This window comes from Acanthochromis polyacanthus, chromosome 4 (genome assembly GCF_021347895.1).
Source record: "Acanthochromis polyacanthus isolate Apoly-LR-REF ecotype Palm Island chromosome 4, KAUST_Apoly_ChrSc, whole genome shotgun sequence".
In the NCBI taxonomy this organism is placed as follows: Eukaryota; Metazoa; Chordata; class Actinopteri; family Pomacentridae; genus Acanthochromis; species Acanthochromis polyacanthus.
Genome location: NC_067116.1, coordinates 11,778,404 through 11,791,132, shown reverse-complemented (window position 1 = coordinate 11,791,132; position 12,729 = coordinate 11,778,404). Strand labels below are relative to the sequence as shown.

The following is a 12,729-nucleotide window of genomic DNA, read 5'->3' as shown; positions in this document are numbered from 1 at the left end:
CTAGTGCAGTTTCAAAATTATTCAACCCCCTAAGGAGCATTCCTTATGAAGACACACAATTGCAAATCAAGTGTGGTTAATAATGCCCCAAGCTTTTATAATGTGCGTGAAAGCTAACACTAGTACTACAGTTGCAAATTCTCTTTTCTACATGCTTAGATTTGCATCTTATAGTTTAATATTGTGTCAAAGTCAAGAATACTACCCTAAAAAATTAAGAAAAATGGCAATGTCCGTGCATAAGCAATGAAATGGATCCAAAAAGGTAGCATGTGCACTAAATTGTTCTAAGGATATTTTTGAAAGCGCAGTTCGCTAGTTAATAGGTTTACATAAAGTGGCCACACTACATGACCAGGGAGAAAGAATAACTTAACCACCACTACCACCAGATTTCTATGAAGACAAGTGGCAAAATAGCTTGAGTGACTATAAAAGAGCTACAATAAGATATTCTGACATCAGGAATTAATCAGTAACTGATATTTAGTTGGTACAGTAAGATACAACTTCACACCAAAGGGCTTCTTCAGGTACTCAAAGATAGGAACCTCTATTGACCCACAGCAAACATTAAAATCAGCTCAAAATTTCTTAAAACCATTTACATAATCCATAGCTGTTTTGTAATCATATTTTCCAAAGCGTTGCAAGAAAATAAGAACTTCTGTAGGCCTGTGAATTATCAGTATATATGGCTGGAGATGGAAGATGACAATACACCCTATCTACAGTAGGGCATGTCGGTGGCCGAATGCTGTTCTTGGCCTGATTGGCTTCATCAGGTACTGCAAAACTATAATAAGTAGAAAACGAGATGAATTTGATCAAATATCAGGAAATCTCAGAAGCTAATTTCATGCTGACATTGAATAAGATGATGCTTGGGGACGACATTTGGCTTTCCAGCAACAAGTCCATGGTTATCACATTGTCTACTGAGGCTGGGTTTCCCAAGACATCCTAGAATATTCTAGAGTGGTATTGGTAGTTGAAGGATTTAAATCACACAGGAAATCTTTATTGGGATTTGGTGAAGACAGTTGCAGCAGACATATTTTAATTTTGAGCGCGACTGTACACACACACACACACACACACACACACACACATATATATATATATAATAGCGCTTTCATTTCACTGAATTAACTACAGAAGAAATAACGCGTTAAATAAATTAACGCATTTAATCGCACCTTTCTCAGTTCCTTAATTTGTGGCACACCAGTAGGCACTGATGAACACTCCACTCCAGTAGGTGGCGGACATGAACCTAAAGTCTGTTTGCAGCAGTCTGCTGTGAAGAAGATACACAGCGCACAAGCAGTGTTGCCAACTTAGCGACTTTCTCGCTAAATCTAGCGACTTTTCAAAGCTCCTAGTGACTTTTTTTTTTTTGGTTAAAAGCTACTAGCGACAAATCTAGCAACTTTTTCTGCCATTTTGGAGAGTCTGACAGGAAAACTCAGATCATTCTGCACTTACTGTTTTCAATGAGCAGCAGGTGCTGCTGTGAGCTCCTCCCCGTCTCAAAGCACAGGCTGTCAGTCCAGTAACCCCGCAGCAGTCTCAGTGTCTGATTAGAGGACACATCACTCCGCGGCCAGACGGCAGATGAATTGCGCATGCGCAGTCACTACAGATCCCATCCAGACTTACGGAGCCATATTAACGAAAATGTTTCTTCACTGTCATGCTAAAATAAACCACAGCATTTAGCCTCTAGTAAAAAAACATATTTTGGGTGTTTTATACTCACTTTTTGGTCTCTTCCACAACGTTATTCCTCTCTCCTACAACGTTGATTACAATTACATGCAAACTGGGAAATATGCAAATTTGGCGATGACGTCATTTAGCGACTTCTAGCGACTTTTAGGACAGCCAACAGTGACTTTCCTTACTGAGGAGTTGGCAACAGTGCGCACAAGTAGGTTTGGTGAACAGTGAAGGAAATGAGACTCATTGTGCTTGGTGGGAGGAAAGTTTCCTTTTAAAAATCTTCTCAATGTCAGCTTGGATAAAAGCGTGGTTGTTTGCAAATTGTGCAACAAAGAGTTTTCTGATCACCACAGCACCACAGCTGATGGTATCACTTCAATGCTAAACATGTTGCTGTTAGCACCAGAGCTAATGACAGCTACAACAGTCCTGCTAACGGCTAACAGCAAACGGTGTAGCCATCCCAGACAGACCCAACAGACCACTTTAGAAGACACTGAAAGTGCTTTAGTTTCCAAAAAGTTTAAAACAGGGGCTAGGATACTCGGGTCCAGCCCTAGTTGTAATGTTGTTTTCTATCTACTGAGCCTGTGCAATTTAGTGAAATACAGTATATCTTGTCACTGGAAGTACTTTGGACAGTTGAAGCATAAAAACGTTACCTTACTGCACGTATTTGCTGCAAAAGCTTTTGTTGTGACAAACTGAGATTTGGAAATTTGTGTTTCTTGTGCCTTAACTTGTCATTTTGTAAAGATGTTTTTTATTTTTGCTATTTTTATTTTATTATTTGGAAATACCAGAATTTGCACATTATTTTACATATTTGTCTGTCTGATCACATCATTTCTGAAAAATAAATCGGACATTACAATCAAACAGTTACTCAGTACTTTCTGTACTTGAGTAGTCTTTTCACCAAATACTTTTTTACTCTTACTTGAGTAATTTTTTGAATGACTACTTTTTACTTCTACTTGAGTGACATTATTTTGAAGTAACGTTACTCTTACTTGAGTACGATTTTTGGCTACTCTACCCACCTCTGCTGAAATGTTCACAGCTCTGACACTATATATCACCTGACAACCAAATCTAATCATAACCATCACAGCATAATACAGAGACACACCTTTGTAAAGCTCTGGCAGAGACTGCTCATCTGAGCTAAACCTCAGTGCAGGCAGAAACCCACAGGGTGTGGAGTGTGACTGACAGCTTTGCAAAGCCATGGCAGCTGGGGAAGTTTGAAACTTACTCCTGCTTTGTTCAAAACAACCCTGACAACTTGAATCGCATGTCTTTCATTTTCACATGTGACTATCTGTGTAAAATGCTGGTAGCTTTATTCTTAACCAGCATCTATTACAGTCAGGGCTGCATAATTAGCACTGCCACCTTGCAGCTAGAAGATCCCCGGTTTGCGCTCCAGCCTGGGCCAGGGATCTTTCTGCATGAAGTATGCATGCTCTCCCTGTGCATGTGCGGGTATTCTCCAGGTACTCTGGCTTGATACCACAGTCCAAAAACATGCGGTTACAAACATCAGGTTAATTGGTAACTCTAAATTGTCCGTAGGTGTGGATGTGAATGTGAGTGTGATTGTTTGTCCATATACGTGATAGACTTGTGACCTGTCCAGGGTGTCCTCTGCCTTCGCCCTAAGTCAGCTAGGATAGACTCCAGTCCCCACGACCCTAATGACGATTAAGCGGTGTATAAATAATGGACGGAAAGACGGATCTATTACATCAAGTAAAATGCTTAAACCATAGATGAACTTGCTGTCAGTTCTTTAGCCCCAGTATGTTGTATCCCAAACAAACATGCACGCAAGCGTGCACACACACACACACACACACACACATAATGCTGGCCCAAGTGACTGGAGTTTTCATCAGACACACACACACTGACAGAGATGCTAAAAAAATACATAATTATGACCACACTCCTCTGACACCATATGTACATTTTGTACTCAGGCCCCACCTAGACATACATCCAAACTTTCTTACACCTAAACAGCAAGCATGATGCCAAAGAGTTTGAGTCAGCTCAACACGCACGCACGAACGCACGCACGGACGGACAACGCACGCACGCACGCACGCACGCACGCACGCACGCACGCACGCACGCACGCACGCACACGCACACGCACACGCACACGCACACACACACACACACACACACACACACACACACACACACACACACACACACACACACACACACACGTACTTGATGACAGGTATTTCCACTTGAGGTGAATCACAATGCAGAGCTATGAGTCCAGTGTCAGGCAGTTCCTGTCTGAAGGGGCCAGAGGTTAAACATTCTTCATTCTCTTTAAACCCTGCCATAGAAATAAAGGAACAATGACGCAGAGCAGAGAAACTACCAGCTAAAAGTTAACTATCTTTCCCACATTACCCCTGCGCTGCTTAAGAAATAGATATCGCAGATTATTCGATTATAGTCTCTGTAAAATGAAACAATTTCAGTTTTGGAAGACAAATGCAAACATAAATATGAAGATGAAACCAACTTGAGGACCAAAAATAGAATCATTAATCACAAAAGGTTTTAGAATGTACAGAAGTTTGCTTTCTTCTTGTCACATGGGATATTTAACACATTTTTCTCCACTGAAACTTGTTCTGCTTTGATTTTTAAACTCTATGAAGCTTTCTGCCAGATTTCACTGGCTGGTGAAGTCTGTAAGGGGAAGGCCACTTCCACTAACTTCAAAGATTCACCTATTTTATTCTTCAGGTAGTCAGATATTTTCATGCAAGGGACACAGCCAATTTGCTGTTGGTTGACTTGATCACTTTCTGGAATAGTTTTCAGTGTTAATTTAGGGTTAGGACCTTGAACGATTGAGCCGACATGCACAAAGCATACACGCCCAGGTGTGTAACCAGTGCTGCCATTCCCTCAGCAGTCAGTCAGCAGGGCCTCCTTACTAATCCTCTACCATCACTCAACTGGATCTCAACTCTAATCTCACCAGGCCAAAGCTCAGAAGAGGGGTGCTCCTGGCTTTAAACCGAGACCCTGACGGCTAATCTCAGCCACAACACCCTGAGGTAACACTACACCGTCCACGAGGAATAGCCCCATCACCCTTGGGCCACAGTAGGGAAAGGTCTCCCAAATATCAGAGAAACTCCATACCCAAAGAGAGATGGAGAGGTAACACACTGGCTCATTTTCTGATTTGGATCCAGTCTCTACAAACACACCTGTACACGTACAGTCTTACAAAATGACACATTTCTCTCCTGTTCTATCAAGCTACCTTCTTATTCAGCAGAACTGTCTCACAAGCAGAGTGACTCAATCCAAAACACCCTCGCTATTAACATTTTCAAGGTTGCTTGCCTGAATATGTTCACCCATTCAACATCAACTGGCAGGATGCAGCTTACATTACTCTTAAAGAGGTGGACTGGCTTGTTTCCAGCAGTTTGAAAGCATACAATAAGCAGCCTGAGGCTGTCAACTGCACCCGTCATGGCTGATAAGTGTATGGTCCCAGACACAATGACCGGGAATCAGATACATGCAGAGAAAACATGTAACATTCATGTTAAGGTCAATTATTTAGAACAGGAAATGCTGATGATGTTTAGTGAATTATGTGCAATTATATGAATTACATTAGTGGAACAGATCAACTTCATTCTGCTGCAGTAACTGCAGTTCAGAGATACAGTCGGAACTTCTGTCTGACACATTGCAGAGCAAGTAAGTAAAGTCAGAGATAAACAAATGATTCTGACAGCATGAACCTATGAGTTTGTTCAGCGACAAGAAACAGAAGCTTGGACAGCACTTAAGATGGATGAATACACTAATATCATGTAGGAGCTCCACCAAGGCAATGTCACCAACGACAGAACACACAAACACAGATGAGATATGATGAGTCCAAATGCTGTCTATCCAGTACAGAGACTGTAGGTGTTCAGACCAAAAAGCTAGGACCACACCGTGAAAAATTAATGGATTGATTATAACTCATTTCATGGGGCAAAAAATCTAAAAGAAACATTTGTATTCTGTTTTGACCTTTAATTGATGGTGTGACGGTGTAGAGCAGGAAAAATGTAGCATGCAACTCAAACTACCCAACCAGCAAGACACCCAAACCTTGGAAACAGTACAGCATTACATAAACATAACTAAATGTGAATGCTACATTACATTATACACTACTCACAATAAGTTAGGGATATTGTTATTTACGAGTGCTTTTCCTATTTGGTCTGAATTTTAATGAAATAAGTAAAAATTCCCTTTGATATTACTATTAATGAATGAGAAGAAGGACCATTTTCGTTAGTGCAATATTTATTACCCGACAATTTAGACAATAACAAAGATAGCCCCAAACAACCAAAATTGACAAAGTCAGCAGCGGGTGTTTCCACCATTTGCCACAATGACAGCTTGACAGCGATGTCTCATACTCCTAACTAACCTCATGATGTTGTTCTTAGGCAATGCGTTCCACTCCTCCACAAGTGCTACACACAAGTTCTGCCAGGTCACATGGGGGTGGGGTACGAACATCCAGTCACTCCTTCAGCTGGTCCCAGATGTGCTCTATGGGGTTCCAGGGGACATTGCTGGCCATACCATATGAGGCACTCCGACTTCCTGAAGTTGAGCTGTGACAATTCTGGCACCATGTGGTGGAGCATTATCATCCATGAACAGAAAGTTGGGTGTGTGCTGGCAGAATTGGGGGATGATGCTGGGTTCTATGATGTCACTGAGGTAAGAACGTGTAGTGACTGCACCATCTACAATCACCAAATCTGTTTTGTGTTGACTGGTGATGTCTGCCCAGACTGTTGCACCTCCTCCACCAAAGCGAACCCTGGGGACCATGTTGACTGCGGCATATCGCTCACCTTGCCTTCTCCAGCAACGCTGACGACCATCATTTCTGTGCAAGGTGACCCGACACTCATCACCCCCCTTTTTTGGGGGTGAGGAACTTGAACTGGTAACACAATTCAAGTACCTCGAGTCACACTGGATTCAAACCACACTTATAAATTTCACATTAAGAAGGTCTCTAACACTATTAATTTTAATTTATAAAATTTTAAACAAATTAGACATTTTCTGACAGCTGGTGCCGCTAAGACGTACCTGCACTGTATGATTTTCACACACATAAACTACTGTTTCACAATCTGGTCTTTCACAGGTGTAACGACACTCAAACCCATCGAACAATTATACAAGAGAGCATTAAAGGTATTCGATAAAAAAACCACACTCATACCATCACTGCAGCATCTTAAAAAAACTTGTATATGTATTTTAAAAATCTGTATTTTAGGAACTTATGCACATTTGCACATACACATGAGGCGTTTATGTCTACATACAGTCCCCCCTATTTTAGGAGTATATGCGTGTTTGCACATGTTCAGTGTCTCTTATTGTTCTTTGTATTGTGTTGTATTGTATTGAGTGTTTTTTATGTTTTTTGTTTGGGACTACGGATGAAATTTAGCATCCATGCTAATTCCGGCATATTTACATTACATCATGTATGTACTGTCCATTAATATGCACTGTCCCGACTAAATAAACTATAAAATAAAATAAAATCAGTGAACAGGACGGTAGACCACTGCTGCATTGTCCAGGTCACATGGTCTTGTGTCCACCGCAAACAGTCACGGCCATGTCTTGGTGTCAGTGGAGTCACCTGCAACGGTCGTCTGGCATTGAAGCCAAAGCGTGGAGTCGGTTGCCAGTGGTTTGTCTGAAACCCTAGTACCCCTCATTTCTTGTAAACAGGCCTGCAGCTTTGTGGCAGTTTCATAATGGTGTCTGAGTGCAAAGGTCCTTAGGTACTGGTCATCACTGTGGTCCATCACTCGTGGGACTCCACTCCTGGGTCTGTCACAAACACTGCCAGTAGTTCTGTGTCTTGCTGCAAGTCTGCTGATGACACTTTGAAACACACCAAGTTCACGAGCAACATCTGACTGCCTGCTACCGACCTGAAGGCGCGCCATGACCAGGTGGCGCTGCTCGTCCGTTCAGTGACGTCGTGTGTTCATGGCTGCTTGAATAATGAACTGGGAATGACTTATTGTCAATACCAGCTTTTTATACCCCCCCGATTGTTGAAATTGATGCCACATTGAAAAGGGTTGTCTATTTGTATTTTTTGGTATCGGCCCAAATATTTAAGGCGCGCTGTACACAGTGAGACCATTACGTGGAAAACACAAAATGAGGTGTGTCTAGCATCCTAAATCACTGAAGTGAAACAAACACCTTATGTAGGAAATCCACTGAGGATCTCACAGTATAACTAACTTATTGTGAGTAGTGTATATATTTTTTAGATTTAATTGTATTACAAAGGAACTACTAACTCAAAGCAGGTGATTTGATAGTAGCAGTACACAGTAGATGCATTATGTTCCTTTAAACGTAGTTATATGTAGTAGTTATAGTTATATTAACAACATTTTAATGCTGAAAATTACAAAAAATAGTTAATTTCCTTCCTAATCATATGTCTCTTTGTGTCTGTGCTGCCTGATTAAAAACATTCTTCTATTAAGATGATGTCAGTGCTTTCAATGGATACTGACAAGCAGAAAAATGTCATTTGGGTCAATATTTCAACACAAGTAAACAACCCATGTATGCACAGAGAGAAACCTGACTTACCACTTCAGTAGGACGGAAGTATTTTGGGTCCACCTTCACATGTATCACACCTGTCTCCTGGCAACGACCAACCTCCTTCTCATCCTTTCCTTCCCACCTGGAAAGAAACAAATTTTAGCAGGAACTACCTTTTTTCTCACACCTGTTCAAAGGTTCAACTGCACTGATTATTTCTTGTGCAGTTTGTTTCCTTAACGTCTCATGCAGACAAAACATGTCACCTGTCTTTTTTCTCAGACAGCACACCCAGCATTGCAAACAGTCAAACAGCCCCTCACCACATGTCAGTATCTTCCAGGACACAAGAGGGAGGTGACTTAGAGGTGAAACATGGGAGGAGTTTTTCATTTTCCAGGTAAAGGGTAGGTAGTGTCTCATCTGGTGCAGATTTTTAAGTCCATGAGACAAATCTCTGATTTTAGACTATGTGAATAAAATTAACTTTGCCTGTGTGTTTCTGGGTACACTCACACAATGGTCTTTCCCACATGTTTGAATGCCTTCTCCACAAACTCCCTCACACTGTGCACCTCCCCTGTCGATATGACAAAATCCTCTGGCTCCTCCTGTTGCAGCATCAGCCACATAGCCTGAAAGAGACAGTAAGGGTCAACCACTGAGAGATCATAAAGACAGTTTAGTGCTCCATGCTGGATCCTGCCCAGCTCAATCCTGACAGACAGGAAGTGAACCTGCGACCTCTTAGCCGGGCATTCGCCTGTACCTCTGTCATGACGTCACCACAAGGGCTCATGGGACGCATACCGTGGGAAAGAAGAACAGAGCACTCCCACAGGTCCACTGTGCTGCTGGCACACACAAAAATGAATGCACATGTATGCACACAAACAGATCTGATCCAACAGCTGAAAAATACACCACATTACACACCAAAAGTGAAAATAAAGCTTAAAAGATGATAAATTCCAGAAATAAAATCCCTCAACAGCCTGAATCCTGACTTGTATTTACTATTTTTCCATTGTGGAGGCGCATTATTATTAGCCTGCATACCACAGTGAAAGCTAAGAGTATGGGACCCTTAATGGAGCCAGCACTATAATAAACAGTTAGCGAGGGCGTCTGTGCATGGCTCCATAATATTTATGGTGAAATAGAGCCAGCAGGTCAGAGCTGCTGATCTCTGGCACATTCAGCATAATTACAAGTGACTCATCAGGGACGGATGGACAGACAGACAGATGCTCATGTCTCCACTCTCAAAACTTAGAGATGAAGACAGACAGAAAATGAGACAGAAAGGCAAACTCTCATTTTACAAAAAATAAATTAAAAAGTGTTGGACTAAAAATCTGATTAATCAGTAGAAGTGTGTTGCTACAAAGTGTCATAAATGTCATTATGGTTCTTTAGTATTTCTCCTTTAAAGACAAAAATGATGTACATGTTTTCAATGGTTTTTGGTTGCTCATAGTGGTCTTGATATTTTAGTTTCATATATTTATCTAGTTTTTTGTCACACATTTTTGTTGTTTCCTTGTCTTATAACAGGTACAGCACTCTGTTCTACTCTTTTTGATTTGATTTGAATACATAAATCAAAAGCACATGACCTATAATCATAAAACATACCTGAAGATGTAAAACTCAGATTTCTCATTCTTCCTAGCTTCTATTACAGAAACTCCACATGAGCTCATATGAACATGTATCACTGTCTGTCAATACATCTGTTCTAACACATTTGTTACAACATCTTGTAGGTCCATTAAGTGACACTGGCAACTCCTTGGAGGACAAAAATAGTCATAAAAAGATAAAAAAAAAAGAATTTGGTGCACTTTTGAAGATCAGTAGATCAAATTGAACTATTGTAAGGAGGAGAAGTCGCAGAAGCAACTGTTTAAATTAAGTGATTCTGTTAAGTGACAATTGCAAAAGGTGGAGCCATGCTAATGTCCCTAGGTCATGGACCATCGTAGACCATTTCATGATGGTTCCCACCTGTCACTTAAAATACCCCTAAAACGGATGATTTATAAAAAATAAAAAATAAATGTGCCTTTTTCTTGAGTTGTCACAAATGGAGAAACTGTATCTTCTGTGAGGGCTTTGTTTTCCCCAAAGGCTGTTGCTTGAAGTAGACACGCACGCACGCTAAAAAACTGAACGTTCTCTATTGCAACACAAAGTTGAAAACAAGACATGTCAGCAGGAAGGTGGAGAGTTGACTTCCTCTGTCTCTACTGAGGTGACTAAATCATTTTGCCTTTGTTTCTGTCTCTGAGGAGCAAATCAGAAGGTTTATTTGCTCTACTTGGATTAGTAGCATTGAATGGAGTGTGAGTATTCTATACAGTCACATCAGGATGATTTATGGGGTAAAGTTGAACAAAGCAGAAACTGTCTGTCTCCCCTCTGCACATTTAACAGATGCTGTGGTCCCTCTGCAGTAGTAACTCATAGGTGTGTCTTTCATAGATGCACAGGACTGAAGACAAAGAGTGGAGAGCCTAAAATGAGAGCGTAGTTTATATGACCGACTCAGTAAAGATTATTCTTAATCACCCATTTAAAGATGGAAATGTTCTCATTAATTTTACACTGTAGTAATAATTGACTTTCCTTGTGCATTTGTAGAAAAAAATATTTCAGTGCTAATAAAATATGAGGAAAAATGCAATAAGATTGATGACGATAAAACTACCAAATGTCAACTATATCTGGTCGATAGTAATGAAAGATATATGAATTATATTTACACAACCACTCAAACTTTTGACGTAATTTAGAAATGCAGCTATTTTTGAAAGACTACTGCTGTTGATACTGGCACTGCTACTACAACTTGTAATACTATTACAAATAGCTGATGCTACTTCTACGACTCTAATGGCTATTTATACTACTATCGCAAATCATTCATTCCATCTGCTATAAGACTTTATAACACCAGCATCACTGGCTGATGTTTACACAAAAATGGACTGCTTCACACAATCCCTTACCACATAATCTGCATAGTTTCTCTGTACTTCACATCATTCCATAAGCCACCTTTCCCTTCCTACACTCCTGGACATATTGTGATTGTGATTATCATTATCATTATATTGTTGTTTACTGTTGCTATTGTTGCTCTACTGTATGATGTATGCTGCTGTAACATGGGAAATTTCCCCGGACATGGGGAGTAATAAAGGATTATCTTATCTTACTACTGCTGCATGTACTTTTAGTATTACTACAAGTGCTTATACAACTATACTACACTATACCAGACGATTAATACCAGATTAATCGTCTGGTATTTGGTTGTTAAGCTGCTAGCTCATGTTAGTGTTTTGCTAGTGGCTAACAAGTTAGCTCTCATAGGCTGGAAGCTCTCAATAAGATTTAATAATAAAAAAAGAGCCAAAAACTATTCTCACCTATGAACAGTTATTCCAAGGGTCCTTGTCTCAATCGTACAATGTGGTGTGTAATTGTATGCAGCATAATGAGCCAGCATACTTGTTGTTTCCGTTTTCATCACAGGTGGCAAACTCAAGGCCTGCGGGCCAAATGTGGCCCGCTACGTCATTTTATGTAGGTAGTGATGGCTCTCGGAAAGAAGCTGTTTTTAAGTCCGTTTGTCCTCGTTTTAATGCATCTGTAGTGCCTTCCAGAGGGCAACAGATCAAATAGCTGAGAACCGGGATGTGAACTGTCCTTGATGATGTTCTGAGCTCTGCTGAGGCACCAGGTGGAGTAGATGTTCATGAGGGAGGGGAGAGGACAGCCAACAATCCTGTGTGCTGCTTTGACTGTCCTCTGAAGCCTCGATCTATCTGCCTCAGTGCAGCTCTCATACCAGGTGGAAACACAGTATGTCAGCATGGTTTTCTATGGATTAGTGATAGAAGGCCAGCAGCAGCTTCCTGTCTAGGTTGCGCTTCCTGAGGACTCTCAGGAAGTGTAGCCGTTGCTGAGCCTTCTTTATGACAGCCGTGATGTTCTCTGTCCAGGAGAGGACATCGAAGATCTGGACCATAGACTGTATATAGAGATGGACGTAGCATCTGGCTCCAAAATTGAAGCCCACCCGGAAGTGTCAAAAACTTGCAATATCACGCCGCCCGCTAGGGTTGGCTCCAAAAAGCTTTTGTTCCATAGACCCCAATTCATTTTTGGAAAAAATAAAATTTGATAGACTGATTTTCGACAGCTCAGGATTTTTTCCCCGTCAGTTTTTATGGTCAAAATGAGAGATCAGGTGGCCGATCTTAAAATAAATCAATACTGAATTTTAAATAAATCGCTAAAGTTGGCGGAGCCAGGGGG

The 12,729-nt window shown here is 40.9% G+C and overlaps 1 protein-coding gene across 5 annotated transcripts in view; it reads right to left on the bottom strand.

Annotated features, from left to right (window-relative positions):
• The window catches only part of gmds (GDP-mannose 4,6-dehydratase), a 351,858-nt gene that overhangs the window by 59,191 nt on the left and 279,938 nt on the right, over positions 1 to 12,729 (bottom strand). For 3 of the 5 annotated variants that reach the window (XR_007941420.1, XM_051947328.1, XM_051947329.1), the window contains exons 8-9: positions 8,917 to 9,035; positions 8,446 to 8,542 (exon numbers count right to left, since the gene is read on the bottom strand). The exons of 1 other annotated variant lie outside the window; for it this stretch is intronic. Coding sequence is in view for 2 of the 4 variants with exons in the window: in XM_051947328.1 (XP_051803288.1) it covers positions 8,446 to 8,542; positions 8,917 to 9,035 (216 nt within the window). In the remaining 2 variants the exon portion in view is untranslated. Of the gene's footprint in view, positions 1 to 3,969; positions 4,085 to 8,445; positions 8,543 to 8,916; positions 9,036 to 12,729 lie in introns of all 5 variants that reach the window. One more of the 5 variants, XR_007941421.1, reaches the window with a different exon arrangement.